The 22,565-nt window shown below is 32.0% G+C and overlaps 2 protein-coding genes across 5 annotated transcripts; both read left to right on the top strand.

Moving 5' to 3' along the window:
• Positions 1-8,449: 8,449 nt before the first annotated feature.
• LOC129890005 (uncharacterized) lies at positions 8,450-16,523 on the top strand. Of its 4 annotated transcripts, XR_008766980.1 has the most exons (11): positions 8,450-8,629; positions 10,004-10,147; positions 10,270-10,336; positions 10,693-10,750; positions 11,318-11,412; positions 11,515-11,618; positions 12,304-12,432; positions 13,720-14,917; positions 15,399-15,474; positions 15,994-16,047; positions 16,145-16,523. XR_008766980.1 is itself a non-coding variant. In XM_055965494.1 (9 exons), the coding sequence occupies exons 2-8, from the start codon at positions 10,032-10,034 to the stop codon at positions 14,909-14,911; spliced, it is 1,761 nt and encodes a 586-aa protein (XP_055821469.1). In that variant the 5' UTR covers positions 8,450-8,629; positions 10,004-10,031; the 3' UTR covers positions 14,912-14,917; positions 16,145-16,523. The 4 variants fall into 4 exon arrangements, 1 of the variants encoding a protein (XP_055821469.1); XR_008766979.1 differs by lacking the exon at positions 15,399-15,474; XR_008766981.1 differs by lacking the exons at positions 8,450-8,629; positions 15,399-15,474 and adding an exon at positions 8,770-8,824.
• Positions 16,524-18,922: 2,399 nt separating this feature from the next.
• LOC129890003 (bifunctional UDP-glucose 4-epimerase and UDP-xylose 4-epimerase 1-like) lies at positions 18,923-22,363 on the top strand. The gene is made up of 9 exons (XM_055965493.1): positions 18,923-19,402; positions 20,170-20,219; positions 20,319-20,454; positions 20,756-20,857; positions 20,974-21,201; positions 21,446-21,527; positions 21,687-21,769; positions 21,868-21,959; positions 22,133-22,363. The coding sequence occupies exons 1-9, from the start codon at positions 19,205-19,207 to the stop codon at positions 22,215-22,217; spliced, it is 1,056 nt and encodes a 351-aa protein (XP_055821468.1). The 5' UTR covers positions 18,923-19,204; the 3' UTR covers positions 22,218-22,363.
• Positions 22,364-22,565: the final 202 nt, after the last annotated feature.

Raw genomic sequence — 22,565 nt, 5'->3', positions numbered from 1 at the left:
AATAGTTTCACGTAGTTCATCACCAAAATTCTATCTATGTGTTGATATGGATTTATTGTGTGTCACCCATATATAATTTCCAAATATTTATGGTCACCGAAGTCCATAGGCAAGCAAGTTCCTAATTTTTTGTGTAGCTCCGAATAGAGGTAGAAAGATGAGCTTGACGAGTTGACATCAGCTTTATACTCATCTCGTCAAACTACTAGCTCTGATATTATTTGTTGGGCTAATAATAATAGTTATGTAGTATTTGTTTTGATGAGATTGTGGAGCTTCAAAGTTAGATAAGAGATTATGTTAACGAAAATAATTGAACTTTTTGTTCAGCGGGTTGGAAAAATCAGAATGAGAATTATAGAACACACCAAAAATAATAAGGTAGTCATTTTAGATACCATGTAATTAAATAATTTCAAGAAAATTATCACTATTTCATAAAGTAGAAAATTTAATTTCCTCCTCTCTTATATTGTAGTGTCTCCTATTTTATTTTATTTTTACTAATATGTGTTGATTTTTGTCATGTTAGCAATTAATGTTAATCAAAATTCACCTATAATAATCTAATTGAGTAAATACTTTTTAAAACTTCATTTAACTTAAACTCTTGAGGGAAACGTAGAAGTAACCAAACCACCATAAAGATGTTCTTTATTTTCCTTTGATTTATCACAAACTAAGGAACTACATAGTACTTCCACATCACTATATATATGATGAATAAAAACATCATATTTGTCCTTGGCCTAGTAATTAATCCTCCTACCTAGGAGGACAACGTAGGTATTTATATTATAGGGTAAAAATTGAGCACCGTCGTTGTTAAGTAACTAATTACGTGGTTTAATTTGTTTGGAATTTTGGTTTGTGATAATGTAACGGTTTGGCTGGGTCAAGATAAGGGTGCAAGATGTTATTATACTAGAACTTTGTAGATAATGTAGTTTGGGTCTATTATTCAAGGTAGAATTTTATTTTTTACTTCTAGGTGTCAATTATCTTTATTGGTCGATTAAATTCGGATTCGCGCCGGAGAAGTTCCATATTGGGGGATAAAAGACGACTCTGTATATTGTAGAACTTAAACTTAAGGCCATTAGTTAAGGATGAAAAAGTATTTACCACACCATCATAACCCTAGTTGGTGAAGAGTATATATATATATCAAATAATAGCAAAAAGAAAAATCAAAGTTAAGAACAACGAACTAATTGGATGGTACATAAATTCAAACTTTTAGGCAACTATGCAATTTCAACAATAGCAGCAATTGAAAGCCTATGCACACATGAATATTATATTGCTTTGTGAAGAATACAAAGAGAGTCGGGATATACTTGTTTTCTTAATTTCATAGGCCATAATTTACGCAAGTAATGTTTTCAGTATCCCATAAGGTCATGTTCGATATTCATATTGAAACTCGATGATTAACTTTGAATTCATGTAAAAAAAAATTACATTAGAGATAAAGCGATTTCATATTCAATATAAGCAGGATTCGAATTCGATCGAGACATCTGATTAAAAATTTGGATTAAAGCTATTGAGTCAATCAACCAATATTTAATGATCTACATCCGTGCCCCAGGCATCAACATATAGTTGAAAAGACTACTAGTGTACAAAAAAGAGACTATAAGTGTACAAAAAATCAAAAGGAAAACTAGAGACTTGACAGTAAGAAAGATCAAAGTTTAGTAAATATGAAAGAAGACTTGTTAATTTCCATGTACAAAATTAGGTGGTGGAAAATTCGTCTTCAATTCGTTGTGTCTCACTTCAGCTATATTTATGGTGTGTTTGGTAGAAGAAAATATATATATTTTTAGATCTTTTTAAAAAATTAAATAAATAAATTATTTTATTTTCTAATATTTGATAAATAAATAAAAATTATTATTCTAAAAATATTCATATGTAATTTAGCAAAACTCTATAGCATTTGGATGAGGCGGGGAGTGGGTGTGGCGTTATGAAAGGGAAGAAACGGGAGAGAAAATAGAGGAGAAAATAAACAAAATTTATTGTATTGATTCATTACATTGTTTTTTGCATTGAAAATAAAAGACTATATCTCTATTTATAAAAGAATTAAAGGAAATAAAATTTTAAAAAATATATGTTATTTTCCTTATAAGATATACAAAACTGAAAGGAAATTAATAATTATGTAACTAATATTAAAAAAAGAAGAATAAATAAATATTCTTAGATTAAAAAAGAAAGTAAACATTCTATCAGTAATATAAATCACAACGTAGAAAGAAAATAAATTTTAACATGTGGTGGGGGTTGGGGGCATTTGATGGTCGAAGAGGAGACAGTGAATTTATAATGTCATTTAAGAATGTCTTTTTTTCTATTTTATTAGAAAATTTATTTTTTTCATATTTAAAAAAAATGATTTTTCTATAGTGAGTATTTTTTTAAAATATAACCAATCAAACATGAAAAAATTGAAAAATTGTTATTTTAAAGATTTTTTTTTGATTGAGAAAAGGGCTGCAGAACCATTTACTTACTACAAAATACTCACTCCTTCATATTATATATGATGATGTTTAATGAGTACAAAGTTATATAAGAATTTTTTTTAAAAAAAAAGTTATGTTCTGAAATATGTCATAGACAAATATCTGGCCATAAAATTATATATTATTAAGAAAAAATGAAAAATTTTAAATTACATAATTTTTAAATATAAAATATATCATTCTTTATGAAATAGATTAAAGAGAGATGGTCCATATGACATAAAGTAGGACAATGAAAAGAAAGGCATAAAGAAAGGAGATCAACAAAACTCGATGAATAATGACAGATTTTAACGTACTTCAATTTTTGGTTTTGCATCGTAGGGGTTAAATTTAAGACATAATTAAAGATAGAACACTACTTATATAACCGATTAACGAAAATAATGCGTTTTCTTAGAAAAAATTTATGAACTAGTAGAGACGTATATATTTTCAGTAATGTACTAGACATTATTTTATTCAAAAAAAAAAAGTCAAAATCTAACGGCCAACTAAGTAAATGGATATGCAAATCAGTATTGTCTGTAACAGATTTAAAAGATTTAAGAATAAAACATTATTTATAACAATAGCGACTCTATGTAATTCAATCCTTGTAAATACTCACCTGTTTTGTAAAACATTATTGACAACTAAGTTCTGACTTGAAATATGTAAATAACGATTGCTTGAAATAATTATTTTCCTATATTCAAGCTAAGTTATTAACTAAAATTTTAGAATATATTTTTTCCATTTTCATTAGAGAAATTTTTACTCAATCTACATTTTATATAGTTTATAAACACGTGAATATTTAGTTTTCAAGAAATAATTAGTCTAACTTGATTAATTGAGATAAAAACTGTAGAAATTGATGAGATTGAGATTATGATGGAGCCTAGAGGAAGTAGTTTAATATGAAAACAAATTACGCAAATGAATGAAGTGATAATTTATTTATACAAATAATGTTGTTAAAACAATACTTTTATTGATAATTTATTGAATTGAGAATTTTTTTTTTCTTCTTAAAACATCAAATGCAGCTAAAATTAGAAGAAACAAAAACCTTATCTAAATGTAAGGAATATTTTCAAATTTTAGCTATAAATTTCCCCTAATTAAGTTTTGATACAATGAGTAATTAAAGATTCATTCGGAAGGATTTCAAATTTACATTTGGTGCTTACATTAAAATTTAATAGATAGTTGTTAGCCTATTAGTAATGTTTTATAAAACACACGAGTTGTTAATTATGCAGTAGAATTTCAAATTTGCAAGAGTTGATCGTTTGTGACTGAATTCAATAAAGTCATTACTATCAGTAACGTCTTATCTTTAAATCGTATGCGCTTTTCGTGTAATGAGCAAAAAGTCTTTCTCGGAATCCTGATAAGTCATAGTATCAATTTTTAAATCTATTACTAACAATAACGTTTTGTATATTTATTTGCTTTGTCAGTCGTTAGTTTTTATCCAATGAATCCTTTTAATAAAATAATGCTTAATACGTTATCAGTAAATAAGTATACTAGTTTGTGACTCATTTGCAAGATTCGACCGTTTGTGACTGAATTCAATAAAGTCATTATTATCGGTAACGTCTTATCTTTAAATAATAGGCGCCTTTCTCGTGGTGAGCAAAAAGACTTTCCCGAAATCCTAATAACTCGTAGTATCAACTTTTAAATCTGTTACTAACAATAATGTTTTGTATATTTATTTGTTTTGTCAGCCGTTAGCTTTTATCCATTGAATTATTTCAATGAAATAATACCTAATATGTTATCAGTAAATAAGTTTACACTAGTTTGTGACTAGTTTACAAGATTTGATCATTTGTGACTGAATTCAATAAAGTAATTATTATCGATAATTTCTTATTTTTAAATTGTATGCGCCTTTTGCGTGGTGAGCAAAAAGTCTTTTTCGGGATCCTGATAACTAGTAGTATCAACTTTTAAATTCATTACTAACAAAAATATTTTTGAAAATTTGTTTGTTTTGTCAACCGTTAGGTTTTATTCATAGAATTCTTTCAATGAAATAATGCCTAATACGTTATCAATAAATAAGTTTGTACTAGTTTATGACTAATTTGCAAGATTCGATTGCTTGTGACTGAATTCAATAACGTAATTATTATCGGTAACGTCCTATCTTTAAAAAGTGTGCACCTTTCGTGTGGTAAGCAAAAATTATTTTTCGTGATCCTTATAACTCGTAATATCAAATTTTAAATACGTTACTAATAATAACATTTTTTATATTTATTTATTTTGTTAGCCATTAGTTTTTATCCATTGGATTCGTTCAATGAAATAATGCCTAATGCGTTAAGTTTATACTAGTGTGACTGATTTGCAAGATTCGGTCGTTTGTGTCAGAATTCAATAAAGTCATTATTGTCGGTAACGTTTTATTTTTACAAAGTATGCGCCTTTTGCGTGATGAGCAAAAAGTCATTCCCAAGATTCTGATAAATCGTAGTATCAACCTTTAAATCTGTTACTAATAATAATATTTTGTACATTTGTTTGTTTTGTCAATCATTAGTTTTTATCCATTGAATTCTTTCAATGAAATAATGCCTAACACGTTATCTATAAATAAGTTTATGCTAGTTTGTGACTAGTTTGCAAGATTCGATCGTTTGTGACTAAATTCAATAAAGTCATTATTATCGGTAACACTTATTTTTAAATAGTATGTGCCTTTCGCATGATGAGCAAAAAGTGTTTCCCGAGATCCTAACAACTCATAGGATCAACTTTTAAATCCATTACTAAGAATAGTGTTTTGTATATTTGTTTGTTTTGCCAGTCGTTAGTTTTTATCCATTGAATTATTTCAATGAAATAATGCCTAATATGTTATCGATAAATAAGTTTATACTTGTTTGTGACTAGTTTGCAAGATTCGATCGTTTGTGACTGAATTCAATAAAGTCATTATTATCGATAACGTTTTATCTTTAAATTGTATGCGTTTTTTGCGTGGTGAGCAAAAATTCTTTTTGGGGATCTTGATAACTCGTAGTACCAACTTTTAAATCTGTTACTAACGATAACGTTTTTCTAAATTTGATTATTTTGTCATCTGTTAGGTTTTATCCATTGAATTGTTTCAATGAAATAATGTTTAATACGTTATCAATAAATAAGTTTATACTAGTTTATGACTAGTTTGCAAGATTCGATCATTTGTGACTGAATTCATTAAAATCATTATTATCGGTAACGTCTTATCTTTAAAAAGTACGCGCCTTTCGCGTGGTGAGCAAAAATTCTTTCCTGAATCCTAATAACTCGTAATATCAACTTTTAAATCCGTTACTAATAATAACGTTTTGTATAGTTGTTTATTTTGACAACCGTTATTTTTTTTATCCATTGAATTCTTTCAATGAAATAATGCCTAATACGTTATCAATAAATAAGTTTATACTAGTTTGTGACTGATTTGCAAGATTCGATTATTTGTGTCTGGATTCAATAAAGTCATTATTATCGGTAACGTCTTATTTTTAAAAAGTATGCGCCTTTCGCGTGATTAGCAAAAAGTCTTTTTTGAGATCTTCATAAATCGTAATATCAACTTTTAAATTAATTACTAACAATAATATTTTGTATATTTGTTTGTTTTGTCAGTCGTTAGTGTTTATCCATTGAATTCTTTCAAAATAATGCCTAACACGTTATCAATAAATAAGTTTATACTAGTTTGTGACTAGTTTGCAAGATTCGATCGTTTGTGACTGAATTCAATAAAGTCGTTATTATCGATAATGTCTTATTTTTAAATTGGATGCGGCTTTCGCGGGGTGAGAAATAAATCTTTTCTGGGGATCCTGATAACTCGTGGTATCAATTTTTAAATCCCTTACTAACAATAACAGTTTTGTAAATATGTTTGTTTTGTCAGTCAATAAGTTTATTCATTGAATTCTTTCAATGAAATAATGACTAATACAATATCAATAAATAAGTTTATTATTTATACTAGTTTATGACTAGTTTGCAAGATTCGATCGTTTGTGAATGAATTCAATAAAGTAATTATTATCAGTAATATCTTATCTTTAAAAAATGTGTGCCTTCCGGTTGGTCAATAAAAAGTCTTTTTTAGGAATCCTAATGACTCAATATATCTAATTTTAAATCTCTTACTAACAATAATGTTTTGCATATTTGTTTATTTTGTTAGTTGTTAGTTTTTATTCATTGAATTATTTCAATGAGATAATGCCTAATGTTATCAATAAATAAGTTTATACTAATTTGTGATTGATTTGCAAGATTCGATCGTTTGTGTCAGAATTCAAACAAGTCATTATTAACGATAACATCTTATTTTTAAGAAGTATGCACCTTTCACGTAATGAGCAAAAAGTCTTTTTTGGGATCCGGATAAATCGTACTATTAACCTTTAAATTCGTTACTAATAATAGTATTTTGTATATTTGTTTGTTTTGTCAGTCGTTAGTTTTTATCTATTGAATTCTTTTAATGAAATAATGCCTAATACATTATCAATAAATAAGTTTATACTAGTTCGTGACTAGTTTGCAAGATTCGATCGTTTGTGACTAGATGCAATAAAGTCATTATTATCGGTAATGTCTTATTTTAAACAGTATCTACCTTTCTCGTGGTGAGCAAAAAGTCTTTTCCGAGATCCTAATAACTCGTAATATCAATTTTTAAATCCGTTACTAATAATAACGTTTTGTATATTTGTTTGTTTTGTCAGCCGTTAGTTTTTATCCATTGAATTCTTTCAATGATATAATGTCTAATACGTTATCAATAAATAAGTTTATACTTAATTGTGACTACTTTGCAAGATTTGATTATTTGTGATTGAATTCAATAAAGTCATTATTATCAGTAACGTCTTATATTTAAATTGTATGCACCTTTCGCATGGTGAGCAAAAAATCTTTTTCGGAATCCTGATAACTCATAGTATCAACTTTTAAATCCATTACTAACAATAACGTTTTTATAAATTTGTTTGTTTTTCAGCCATTAGTTTTTATCTTTGAATTCTTTCAATGATATAGTACCTAATACGTTATCAATAAATAAGTTTATACTTATTTTTGACTAGTTTGCAAGATTCGATCATTTATTACTGAATGTAATAAAGTCATTATTATCGGTACCATCATATCTTTAAATAGTATGCGCCTTTCGCGTGGTGAGCAAAAATTCTTTCCCGTAATCTTAGTAACTCGTAGTGTCAACTTTTAAATCCGTTACTAACAATAACGTTCTGTAAATTTTGTTTGTTTTGTCAGCCGTTATGTTTTATCCACTGAATTCTTTCAATCAAATAATGCCTAATACGTTATCAATAAATAAATTTATACTAGTTCCAATAAGTCTCAAGAAAAGATATTATTTTCTTAGTGCTAGTTAGGTTGAAGAACAATTTTTTTCCGGGATTAGTTATCCCACTCCCAACACGGTATAAATAAAAATAATACTATAATCATAAACTAATTAATATCAGGTCAATTTATCCTGCGATTTTATTTTCAATCAAACATAAAATAAATTCATCCTAAATTTAAATTCAAAATTAATTATTTCTTAGCTTATCCCAAACGAAGTTAATTATTCAACTTAGCCTAACAACATAACGATGCAAAGTTTATAACATCAAATGAAATATATAAGAAAGGAATAAAACATAAATATTTCTTTAATTTAGTTCCGGGCTCTCTAATTTTAGATATAAATATCTGAAGTCAAATTAAATGACACATTTATGTATTATGTCTTTTAAGAAAATAGTAAGAGATTGAAAAGAGACGGCGCGTGAGATTACCGTGAAAATCCAGCCGTTAAAAAGGTCAAAAAGAAAATACTATAAAAAGATTCCTTCCCAACCCCACCGCTTGAGTGGTCTTTCTTCTCAAACACACTTCTTCATATTCAAATCCGTCGGTTACTCTTCACAATCTTCTTCAGTTTCCCGCTACTCTCTCTAAAAAAAAAAAAATTCTCTATATCTTAAGCCCTAACTTCACTGAAAAAGGGTCAGTCACATTCAATTATAATGCCCTGCTTCTCTCTTTCTCTCTCTACAATTTAGGTACATTTTTTTCTGCATCTATAGTTTATATATCGCTATTTCGAAGTAATTCTACCTGTTTTGTTCATCATTGTATGTTTTCAAGATGTTTAATTTTGTTTGATTTTAGATTTTGCTTATCATTTGTTGTTTCTTCAGGTGATGATTCTGTTTATTGTGAAATTTTGATCCTGTTCGAGTGATTGCTGATGGAATGTTGGTGCAAAGTTTTGATATTTGTGTTGAATTTTGATAATTTTTTTTGTTAAAAGTTGAATAAAAGGGATTTTTTTTGTGTGTGTTTTATGCAATTGGGCATGAGTGATATATTACAAATTGATTTGTATTGGAATGAGTAAGTTTGAGTGGATACAAATCATTTGCATAGAGGATCCGTACTAGTTTGGGGTAGAGGTGTAGTTCACTGAAACAGTTCATTCAATTATACTGCTCTGCTTCTCTATATCTATCTTTCAGTTTTAGGTATATTTTTCTGTGTTAATAGTTTTGTTTTGTCTTCATCACCTGTTTATTTGACTATTTCGAAGCAATTCAAGTGTTTTTTCTGCATTTTTCAGAACGTCTTGTTCATTATTGTATGTTTTGAAGCTCTGTTTTTTGAAAAAAAAATGTTTTTTGCTTATTTGTGTTGTTTATTAAGGTGATAATTCTCTTTGTTGTGAAAATCTGATCATGTTCGATTGCTGGCAAAATTCTAGTGCAAAGTTTTGATCTTTGTGTTGAATTTTGATTTATTTTTTTTTGCTTGAAAGTTGGATTTTTGTGTGTTTTATTAGTTCTTGAGGAGGTCCTTTTGGGGATATCCATGAAATTGAAATATACAAAGTAGATATGTTTGGCCACTACAAAAATGAAATGAACAAATTGATTTATATTGGAATTGAGCTTGAGTGAATACAGATGATCTTGATAGAAGATCTTTACTAGTTTGGGGTCGAGGTGTAGTTGATTGATTGATTAGTTCCTGAGGAGCACACGTATGTGTATTGTCCTTCTCTTGCTGAGCTACAATATATTTGATCGTATTACTGGATTGTTGGAAATGCTTTCCACACTTTTGTTTGGGTGCCCTGAACATTTAGGATTGAGGATATATGTTTTTTTTCTTGTCTAAATCTTCTTATGATCTGTTTGAGAAAGAAGTTCCATTTTCTTATTAGGTGTAACTAATAGCTCTTGCCACTTCCAAGTCTAGATAAAATAAGAGGGTTATAAGTTGACAGCTAGTATAAAGATAGTCTAGCATTATGCTGATTGTTGGGCCCAACATGTCTAAATGTGGTTTCTAATTTGTATAACTGTCTCTTTTTTCTTAATTAACTTGTGCATTCGAGAATTTACTCTTACTTCTTCCTCGTCGTAATTGTTTTGCAGTTTAAGGATATTCTTTGGCCGCAATATCATGATACACGTTAAAGAGGAAGCTCCAACTCTGGACATTGGTGGATTCATTTCATGTTCATCTTTCTCTGATAGCAGTTATGAGGCTAGCACTCCGAGATGCTCCTCCGAGCCTGGGTAAGCTGAAAACTTTGATTTTTTTCTGTCATTGAGCAGTTGGGCCTCAAATAAATTTTTTGAAAAAGATGGTTGATTGATGCAATTTTAGTTTTCACTTCAATTGTTTAATCCTATTTCAGTTCCAGTTGTCGAAGGAGCTCAGGTCCAACTAAACGTTCTTCTCAGGCAGGCTGGACAGAAGAAGAGGTAATAGGCTAGTCACTGGATCTCTTGTTGTACATACTATGTGGTTTATTTTCAAGTGCATTAGTTCTTTATCGAAGCTTTCTGTGTATGTGCTGTGATGATTTTAATAGCCTTGTGATGAGAGTGTGTCTCCGTTGATAGTTAGGTACTTATAGAACTATCTGTATGAGTTGTCATGTCCTTTTTCCTTTTGGTTTCTGATGCATGTGGATGCTTAGGATGTATAATTGAGCAAAGGAAAGGATAAAAATAGATTTTGTTAGTCAAAATTCCAGTTTCATTTGCTCATTTTTACTATTTCCATAGGCTCATTTCTTTGGATCTAGAAATTTCTGACTTCTTTATTCCTTTCACAGGACAATCTGTTGACTGAAGTGGTGAAAAGGTTCAAAGGAAGAAACTGGAAAAGAATTGGTAATAAACCATTTATTCTTTCACGTTCTATACTTTTCAGCTAGTTTTTTGGATCAGGTTACTTTTCAGCTAGGTTAACCACAAAGACCTTTACTTTTTGCTCCTAGTCACCTCATGACTTGGTTCCTGCTCCAGGAGATGGTAGTGGGGGAAAGAATAGAGAAATGGCTTACGTGGTAAACTTTCTGTATGGGTGGTTTTAGTACCTTATAACACTAACACTTCCTTCTGCAGCATTTTCTGCCTCTTAAGTTGTCTTCTTTTACCTTGAAAGTATTAACGACATACGTCAGCCCTGGTTTGAAATTGATTTAACGAACTATCGGCAGTATAAAAGTTGCATACATGAAAACAGTTCATTATCTTCCATTACTCGGTAGGCGAAAAGTATTAGGAAGCCTCTATGATCTACCTTTCTTTTAAATCTTTTTCAGTACAGTAAAAATGTTTACCATCTTTTGAATACCTGGATATTTTACCGAGTAACTTATACTGTTGTATCTATGAGCAAAATTTGTCTGCTGAACATTTTGTGTGGTTGTATTGTGTTCTCTTTTTGTTCTATAGCCGGGTGCTTGAATGGAAGGACTGATGTGCAGTGCTTGCATCGCTGGCAGAAGGTTCTGAATCCTGAGCTTGTAAAGGGTCCGTGGACAAAGGAGGTACCAAACAGTTCTACAACCATTGGTTTGCTACGAGTTATATTCCATATATCAAGACTTTGATTATTAAAAGCAACTATTTTGTTCCTTTTCGAATTTCAGGAGGATGACCTGATTAATGAGTTAGTTGAGAAATATGGCTGTAAGAAGTGGTCCGTTATTGCAAAGTCTTTGCCTGGTCGCATTGGCAAGCAATGTCGGGAAAGGTCAGTTTCCAACTCCGCCTAAATTTGTTGCTATGCAACAGTTTGTATCTATACCTCCGACTAGTTTACATGCTCATAAACACAGAACTTTTTAAAGACTTCCTGGAACATCTATAGTTAGTTTGCTTACAGAGTTTTTCCTTGCCTTGAGAACTCATTTTGTCTCACTTTTCTCTTGTGTTATGCATGAATCTTATCTTTTTGTCTTATTTTCACTTAGCCCTACTGGATTTTAATGTCATGTGCAGGTCCTGCTTGTTTATAGGAGCACTGTATTTCCTGTTATCTATTGTTTGATATTGTGTTCATCTTTTCAAAGCAATCAATCAACTATGCTCCATTCCAAAGTAGTAGGGGTTGGCTATATGAAAAATCCATAATCCATAATTTGACGCACAACCCTTCTTTATAAGGATTCAGACTGGCTATGTTTTGCACATAGGCAGATTTTTTTTGTAGGTGAATAAGTAAAAGCATGGCAACTGGAAGCCATCTAAATATTTGGTTGCAATTTACTGGTGAATACTTTGTTGAATTTTGTTGTTAAAGCCTAAAAGGAGATCCACATCCCCATGTTCTGTTCCTATTGAAAAAAAAATTGACATTGGTTTATTTTTGCAAGTGATATACTTGTTTTAGTCTGCTATGTACACTAATGTTGTGAGATCATCCATGAATGTCACAGGTGGCACAACCATCTTGATCCAACAATAAAAAGAGATGCCTGGACTGAACAGGAGGAATCGGTCCTATGCCACTATCACCAAATATATGGGAACAAGTGGGCTAAAATTGCGAGGTTTCTGCCCGGAAGGTATTCTAGAAAATCTATTTCTTCTATTATGTATATCAATGTCTGATTTAGAGATTCTTTGTGCATTCCCAAAATGTAGATCAAGTAATCTGCAAAATCTATCACCCTCTCATGCCAGTGGCAGAGCATTTAGAGTGCATGATGCTGAAAAGTCGGCATTAGTAAAAGTGTGATATAACTTGTATGCCAAATCAAACACAACTTTTTGATTTTTTAGGATGCCTTGGTACATTGCTTACAGAGTGTATCAAAATCTTGGACACTACTGGAGCTTGTTCAAGGGAGATAAGTAGATAATTTTTGTAGTGAAGGCAAATGCAGCTTTCCCTTCACTTTTACTTCTCTCCATCTTATTCTCCAGTTTCACTTCCATCGAGACTTCTCAATCCTTTTCTCTCGCTATGGTTTTTTCTTTTACTTCTTGAGGTTCAAAACTATCCATGTCTGGAACTTTCTTAGCATTTTATTTGTCAGTTTGAAATGGAAAAAATTTTTGTTGAAAAGCATCATTTTGGGCCTAACTCCACCCCAAAATCTAGCTCAGGAGGGGAGGATTGCCCAAGACCACCATATATGAAGATCAGCCATCTCTTTTTCATTCTATGTGGGGCTCTTAAACACTCTACCTCATGCCTAGGACTGGACAACCTGGAGCGTGGGCAATTTAAATCGGGGCCTAACATCAGGAAACAAGAATAGGGATGAGTTTTGCTCTGATGCCATGTAAAATAAATGGATCTTGGGCCTAATTCTGACCCCAAAAGCTAGCTCATGAGTGGAGGATTACCAAGGCAATATAAGGAGACCACCATCCCGTTTTCACCCGATGTGGAACTCTTCAACAATTTTCAACTTGTAGTAATAAGTTAAGTTCTATTTTTTAAAAGATCAATTAATCTGACTCCAATCCGACTTTGAAAATTAGTCAGGTTGACCCTTGGCAAGCAAGTTAGGAGAACCAAATGGGTTCAGAGGTAGTAATAGTGCGATAGCTTCTCTCCTCAGAAGTCTGGATATTCTAGGTTCTGTAACTGTACTTTTAAGGATTCAATGTGCACCCTCTTTAATCCAGAGGATTGATGTTCTTTTGTGCTAATAGCTGCAGGCACCTGTGTCAATTTGTCTCTAACAAGTTAAATTCCTAATTTATCATGATTACTCTAAAATGAGTTTTTTGCCTACACTTGATGAATTCTGTTTGATTGATTTTCACGAAAGTATCATATATGCACATATCTTTGATTAGTTCTCCTTCCTGATCTATTTTTCCTTATGGTGCCCTCTCAGGACTGATAATGCAATTAAAAATCATTGGAATTCCACAGTGAAGAAAAGATCGAACTTGAATTTACCAAGTAGGTTAGTGCTGGATAACCAAAGTGAGGGATCTTCGGATTTCTCAACTCACAAGAAAAACCTGGAGATCAAGAAGCATCCAGCACAGGCTCATAATGCAGAAACAGTCTTTTTGAGCGAGCAGACAGGAGTAGCTAATGCTGCTGATGCTTGCTCAACTGATCTGAGAATTGGATATGCTAATTCTCCTCAAAATGTTTTGCATAAGGGTACTACTTTATTTGGAGCCTGTAAATCACCAGAACAGAATGCGAGGGATCTGATAAAGCCACTTGGTGGAATACAATTTGGCAAGGTAGCAATTCTTCCAATTGGTGAGACAGATAAACAATGCCAATCCACTTTAAATTTCACTAAAATATCATATCCACCCTTGGCCTCTTCTTTAGATTTCCCTTTGGATCCGTCACACAACATTAGATGGAGTAGTTCTCAAGTTGAGGCTGTTTGTCCTACTTCTTTTGGGAGAATGTATGAATCTCCCAAAAGGTCTAGGTACGATTCTGTTAATGATCCTGACCATGATTTTTTGAGTTTGTCATTGGCTGACTTCACCAAGGTTTCCCAAGGTAACAAGAAGAATAAAGCATATGATACACAATCTTCTTTGGCTCTCAAGCAGCCCGGCCGCTTATATTATGAACCTCCAAAAGTAAAGGACTTGATGATTCCTTTAATGGATGAAAACCTTAGTAGAGACAACCTTATCGGGCAACATAATGGGCATCCACTTTGCTCTACCCCTCCTAGTCTTAAGCTAACAGTCTCTGCTAATGGTAGCAGTCCAGAATCTGTGCTAAGGAACTCTGCAATGAGCTACACAAAAACTCCTTCAATCATAAGAAAGAAGATTTCAAGATTTACAGAATCTTCTGGACATTATAGTAGCACAGGCACTACCACGCCTATGCATTTTCTCCCGAGTGCTCCTGACAAGGAAGACGCCTCAAGCCTGAATGACAGGATTTCTGGATATAAAAGATCAGTTTCAGGAAAATCTCTTGGAAGACGGTTGGAATATGCCTTTGATATGGAATGGGATTCCTCTAGATGTTGCACACCAGTTTCTGCAGCTCCACCTTGTGGACTTACTCTTGGTGCTAATACAATGTTGACACCATAAAAACAGGTACGTAATGTAGCTGTTCGGTTTTAGTTTTTCTTTAACTTCAGCTTTTTCCTGCTCAGTTTGAGAAGATGTATAATTTTGGGGGAGCTTGAACTCTACATGAGCATGTTTATTGCCCTAGTTCAGTTGTAAAGAACAACTGATCTGACAAGTCTACAAAAGATGTTAGCCTAACCACATATGTATGGATGTATGTAATTGCATTGCTTTCTGCATTTGTTACTCTCTCCAGTTTAAAGTTAAGTGTCGTTTAATCTTTTGGTATACCCATTGAGAAAATCATTATTAGCATAAAATCATTAATCACAAAGGGTAATTTCTCATCAAATAACCTTTTATCCCTACTCCAATTTTTCAAGATCATTTATTGGAGCTAGGGTAGATTTAAAAATTAATAATTAATGCCTGCTTGGTTTTCTAGAGTGACACTTATTATATGGACCACATTGATTTGGCTAAAAAGACACTTATTTTGTACCAGAGGAGTAGTACATTTTTGAGCGGCTACACTTCCGGATTCGCAGGATACAGACATTGACATTTTTTTACATAGCAAGGTGATCTATGTTTCAGTTATTTTTAAACCTTACCCGTTGCTTCTTATTGGACGACCAGAATAGAAGGCAACTTCAAATTGAGCCATGTTTTAGTTAAACTCAATGTATAAAACAAGTGAAAGCTTCAAGCTTCTAGATTTTGTCTCAGAGAACCCTTGAGCCTGCAGGTTTCATGACTTAAAACTGATCTAAGATGTGCTTATGGTATATCGATGAATAAAATGGTACATTCATTGCTTCTATTCCTATTAAGATTATACTGAAGTTGTATGTGCATAGATTTGTTAATGTTTATGGGAATATTCACTGCCTTACCTATTCCTTAGTCGATCACTCATTTGTAAAGCTGAAACTATGGTAATCGGAAGGGGAGAAATAAATATAATATGTGGCCATTCTGCAAAGAGCGATGTCATATGTTTCTGCCTAAATGTTCATCTGTCCTCCCTCTGAACTAGTTTGATCTAATCCTGCATTCTACTACAGATTACAGTCTTGTTATTTCTATTTTGATTTTAGGAATGAGCTATAGAGGATTTGTCTGGAGAAGCATTTGTTGTAGATTACAAGCAGGTTAAAAAAAATTAATCTTTCTCGCAGTTGCTTCAATTGTTGCCAGTACTATTTCTATTGGTGTAGCATATATCAATTGATCAATTCCAAATTGCAGAGTCAGTCAAATCATACTAAATGATGGATCAATCAGAGAATTCTCAACGCATGTCAATTATCGAGGTAACAAAAACCAGTGAAGCAATGACATGCTGAGACACTTGACGGAATTAAGACCATGTTGAAGCTGAATAATTAGTTGGAGATGGAAGCTTAATGAGAAAATTTCGCGAAAGGTATAAATATATGACAAACATATAAACTTATTGGGGCAATTCTTGTTTTCGGAGTTGCAAAATTCTGTATGGATGTACTTTGAAAAACTCCTGTCCTATTCCAGAAGTCTAGCGGAAGAAGAGGATTGTTTGTAAATATGCATTTAAATCAATTGCCTGCAGTTTTGTGGCATTTTACATTGTTGCAAAGATGTGTTCCTACTGCTGTCTTGTTCCATGCCATTGATAAATAAGGTGAAAATAAATTGTAGTAACTAGTGGTATGGTAAGTTTCAAAATCTACTCTCTCAACTTGATTGATACATTAGGTCATATTTCATAAAGGAGGTTAGAGATCGATTCTTCCTGTTAATGCCTTCTCAACCGAGCTTAATATATTGGGCTTATCAAGTGTGGTTTACATTTCTAGTGTGATTTGCGAACTATTATATAGGAGCATCTCGTGCGTATTCGTAGAATATCTTTTCTGGCGTTATAAAAAAAAAAACTATTGGTTGCTTTCATTTTCATAGGGATTATAGGATATGGACGTATATATCGTCATCATTTCTGGTAGACCATCATTTTCTCCCAGTAACAGAATTGCAATTTGCATCCTTAGCTATCTCTAAATAAATAAATAAATAAAGTTTTTGGATAAAATGATAAGAACCAATTATTGCTTTGTCTATCAATCATTTAACTAATAATATTTCCTAAATATTATTGTACTCCCTTTTTCTTTATTGGACACTTTTTTTCTTTAGGATAAGATTAGAATTATTATTCTTAATTAAAGTAATGTTATTGATATTGGTTTTTATCCTTTATGATATACGTTTTGATTAGTAAAATCCAAAATGGCAAAAGAAGAAAAATATATTTTGTTTCTTTTTTATTATTTTTTGACAAACTGAGCTATCTGTACCACACTTTCAGTTAGGAAGAGCAAAGAAAGAATTCTTGGAAATCTAAACTTTGTAAAGATGAGAATTCCACGTCAGCTTGACGTCTGAAAATGACTCAACAAAAAGTTTTTGTGTATTACAAAATCCCAAATATTTTGAAAATCGTGCGAGACTAGTTCAAAATAAATAAGTAAATTAGATTATAGTAAGAGTATATATCGATTGATTTTAGTTGAAAAATTAATATAAAATAAATAGTTCAATAAGAAAAGTATGAATATGATAAAGTAATAACGTGAGGCTTGTCATAGTGTCTTTGTTGTCTTCGAACTATAATATTTTCTTCGTTTCTATTTATTGTTATGTTGCCATTTCTGAAACTATCATTTCCTAAATTCATAAGTTATCGCGTGTCATTTATCCTTTGAAACTACAATGTGTACTCAAAGTTTACATTAAACTATAAACCAAGCTTTCTAGAATGAGAAAATAAAAAGAAATTAAGAAAATTATAGTCAATGAGAATGTGATATGTCCAACTGGTCCTAAAGCAAATAATTTTTCACTTGCTATTTTATATACCAGGTTTATTTGATTTTATCAAATATATATATACACATTATAATTAATTAATTATCATCTCAGTAGTAAGGGACACACAAATTTTTTAATCCATGCATTACTTACAAGATGAAAAAAGGAAAATCATATTTATTTTTATTCAGTAGGAATACGTAATAAACTTTGGCTGTGGGAACTAAAGCAAACCAACTTCTTGATTTTGTCATACTTGAAAATTATATACAGGTAAACCTATATATAATAACGTTATTTATTTTAATATTTTCTTACTATTATAATAAAATATTATTAGACAAAAATTATAATATAACATAACATGAAAGATTAATTCTATAATAAAATATGATTATTATAATAAAATGTGATTATTATAATAAAATGTGATTATAGAGTAATAGTTGTAGACATGAGCACATACTTTTTTTCTTTAAAAAAATGTACGTGTTTACCACATTTTGGATAAAATAAAAGTTTGTGGTGAAGCACATAACATGTCATGAGGCAAAATAAATAGGTAAATACTTATTCACGTGTTCAATATTTATATTAAGTAATTGAATAAGGTGTAAATGTGTATTAATTAAGGCAGAAGTCATTGGTGACCCTCTAAATTTGATATCAAATTTCACTTAGACACTTTAATTGATTTTTGTTTATTTTAAACACTTATTATCGGGTTTTGCTGTGTCTTATAAAATACAATATAAGACTTTCACCTTTAATGATCTGTCCTAAAACATTTAAAAGATTTCTTTCCCCAAAACAAGTGACTCCCAACTTTATCATTTAAAAACATTACTTCATACAAATTTTGCGTACATAATACTTCAGAGTCTCCCCACTCAAAATTAGGTCTCCTTAACAAAGAAATTCAATGAAATCCCAAGATTTGGAAAGATTAGAATATAAGCAGGAGGAGTAGTAAATTATTATAGAATCCTAACTTAATTATAAAAGATTCTAAATTTTTATAAAATTGTTAAATAAATAATTAACTATCCATAAATCAATATTATCTTTTGCCCTCCCCCCCCCCCACCACCACTCAACTCATGCGCGCCACTTCAGCCATAATTAGGATCCCAAACTTCCATAAAATTCTCTTTTCATCCCAATCTTCTTCCAAGAAACCACCCCACCCCTTTTACCCCCTCCACCCCACCCATAATTTTCCCAACTTTTTCCTTATTTAAGATGGTTGCTTATCCACTTTTCAAGAACAGTCTTGATTTGCTCAAAACTTTTTCCTTTATATCCACCCTTATTCTTCACGTATCTTCTACAACTAAAAAAGAAAAACCCTTTTCATTTTACATTCAGTAGAGAAAGAAAGAAACAACCCCTTTTTTCTGTTTCTCCATAAAAATTGGTTCTTGAAAGGATAAAGATTGAATATTTATTGTGTTTAGTGAAATGGGTGTTCAGAGTCAAGAAAATATTTTGGTGACTGGAGGAGCTGGTTTCATTGGAACACACACTGTGGTGCAGCTACTGAATGAAGGTTTCAAAGTTACAATCATTGATAACTTTCATAATTCTGTGGAAGAAGCTGTTGATAGAGTCAGAGAATTAGTTGGCCCTCAACTTTCACAGAATCTTGAATTCCATTTGGTATGTCTTTTTTAATCAAAGCCAACACCCTTTTCCTGAAACCAAAAAATGGGGTGGGTGGATGTGTGGTGGGGGTGGGGGAAGGAAAGATAAATGAAGAATTTGTATGTTTATGGGCTTGACAAGTTCACAAGATTATTCCTTTGTAGTCATTGAGTGTTTAAGGCTCCATCATTTAATGCTTTGCTTTTACATTTTATTTGTGTGTGTTTTTCATTGGCCTGTATCATGTTGTCATCATCTTCTAAAAAAAAGTAATCTTGGTTTTTCTTTATAGGTAATCTTGATAAGTGTTTGCTGCTATGTGTATGCCTTTTTCTGAAACCAAAATATGGGGGGGGGGGGGGGGAGGGGGAGGAAATGAGAATAAAATGAAAAAATAGGCTTGACAAGTTCACAAGAATTATTCCTTTTGTCGGAGAATTGTGGCTCAATTTTCATTTTTTGAGATGATCATATGTTTAAGCTAGAATTTTGTAGTCATTGAATGTTTGAGGCTCCATCATTTACATTTTTTTTTTGTGTGTGTGTTCATTGCCCTGAATCATGTTGTTATCTTCTAAAAAAAAGTAATCTTGATTTTTCTTAATAGGCAATCTTGATAGCTCTGTGATTGTACAACTAGGTCTATTTAATCCTAATTTTGGTTATTTTGGTTGTTTTGGTTGTGTAATGAATACTGATCTTACATACCGTAAATTCACAATACTAAAATTGGGGGTTTTCACTTGCTTTGGGATTTTACCTTATTTGCTTCTTGGTGGCAGGGTGACATCAGAAACAAAGATGACTTGGAGAAGTTATTTTCTAAAAGAAAGTATGCTTCAAATTATCTGCAGCTGTTATTATTTCCTTTGAATGCATTTCTATGGTGTGTGTCTTGATATTCATTGTTTTGCAATATATATTGAAATAGGTTTGCTGCTGTGGTCCATTTTGCTGGACTTAAGGCTGTTGGAGAGAGTGTTGCTCATCCCTTTCTTTATTTTGAGAACAATCTGATTGGATCAATAACTTTGTATTCAGTCATGGCCAAATATAATTGTAAGAAGGTACGTCTTTGGATATATTTTTTGTTTCATATAGTGAAATATGTTATGCATTCAAGGCAAGTTGGAATCTGTTATGTTCATGATCGTTGCTACTCTGTACTTATAATTTTCGTAGAATTTGAAGGAAGATAGTAAATATGAGCTTCTTTCAAGAACTCATTTAGCCTCAAGAACGTAGGTGTAGTTCGGGGGCGAAAGGGGGTTCAATTGGTCAGGATGTGGGGAATTGTTGAATTCGTAGGAGGGTATTGAGTCGGTTAGTTAGGCTGATAACTTCTAATTTGCTTTTGTGAAATTGCAGTTGGTCTTTTCATCATCTGCAACAGTTTATGGTCAGCCTGAAAAGATTCCCTGTGTGGAGGATTTTGAATTGAAGGCTATGAATCCTTATGGTCGAACAAAGGTATGTATTGTCAATAATTGTCTCTTAATTTTGTAGTGATTAGTGATTGTTCATTCGAATACAATCTCTTTCTGTAAAGTATGTAACTAAACCTGTGTTTTGTTCTATTTAATTAGCTATTTCTTGAAGATATTGCTCGGGATATTCAGACAGCAGATCAAGAATGGAATATCATACTGTTGAGGTATTTCAACCCAGTAGGCGCTCATGAAAGTGGCAAACTCGGGGAAGATCCAAAGGGCATTCCCAACAATCTTATGCCTTACATTCAGCAAGTAGCTGTTGGTAGATTGCCGGAGTTAAATGTATATGGCAACGACTACCCTACACGTGATGGTACCGCGGTAGGTTATGTTTGGCTGATTTTTTGTGACTATAGCTTCTTTATACGAGGAAAAAAAGGAAATTGAAAGACTCAAATTAACCATCTGACTAGTGTTCATATGAAAGGAACATCAAAATGAAGAGTGAGCAAAACTTACCAGCTGGAACAACTTATGAACAGTTCTTTATGGCATGAATCTACCTTTAACATATTTTGTTTCTGTACTTGGACTGATAAACGATTTATAATCTATTTCTCACTAGATACGAGATTATATCCATGTTATGGATTTGGCTGACGGTCATGTTGTTGCACTTCAGAGACTTCTAAGGCAGAATGATATAGGTAAGTAATCCTTTTCAAAGCAATGTTAAGATCTAAATTCTTTTGACCCCGCGTTCGAGATAATGATACACTTTCGTCGAATGATTTTGCTATTTTGTGTTTTGCTATTGAAGGTAGCATCTTGTGACATTTGTTCTTCTATTTAATGGTTTGCATTAGGTTGTGTTGCCTACAATTTGGGTACTGGGACAGGCAAATCTGTCCTAGAGATGGTTGCTGCCTTTGAAAGAGCGTCTGGAAAGGTCTCTTAACGAATATATAGAACACGCTAACATGCTAAACCACACCTTAGAGAATTTGAATATGTTGTACTAATATTTTATTTTATTTTGGTTTTCAGAAAATCCCACTTAAAATGTGTCCAAGAAGACCAGGTGATGCCACTGCTGTTTATGCATCAACTGAAAAAGCTGAGAAGGAGCTCGGTTGGAAGTAAGTAGTAAATGGTTATTTTTCTATCCTTGGATCAACTGATGCTTGCCCCACCAACTCCCTCCCCCTCCCCCTCTCCTTGTTAAGGCTAATCTTGTTGCATAACTCTTTCATTTCACCAGTTGAAAGAGAATATACTAATGCTGTGATCAAATCTTTTTTACCTTTTTCAGGGCAAAATATGGTATAAATGAGATGTGCAGGGACCAGTGGAAATGGGCAAGCCAAAATCCTTGGGGTTACCAATCAGAGCCTTGAAATGTTATAAATAATACAAGTAGCACTTGGAGGACAAAACTGTAGTCAACATCCTAGTACTTTACATTTTATGCAAACATAGTTGTATCCAAGGAGAAAACTGTTCAATATGCAATAATAGTAGTTGATGGTTATGTACTGGTGAATTCTGTTTTTGTTTTCCCTAATGGTGTTATGGGAACCTGAATGTGCCTCCCATTATGATCCCTTCAACCAGATTTCTTTACTGATTGTAATTCATTCAAAAAGAGTAAAGGATCTGGTCTACCATGCTATTGAAGGTGATATTATTTGTGTTGTTAACGTGAACATGAATTGAATTCTCTGTCTTACCCAAATCATTCTTAA

Source organism: Solanum dulcamara, chromosome 5 (assembly GCF_947179165.1).
Source record: "Solanum dulcamara chromosome 5, daSolDulc1.2, whole genome shotgun sequence".
Classification (NCBI taxonomy): Eukaryota; Viridiplantae; Streptophyta; class Magnoliopsida; order Solanales; family Solanaceae; genus Solanum; species Solanum dulcamara.
The sequence above is the reverse complement of the archived record's forward strand: the minus strand, read 5'-3'. Positions and strand labels throughout refer to the sequence as shown.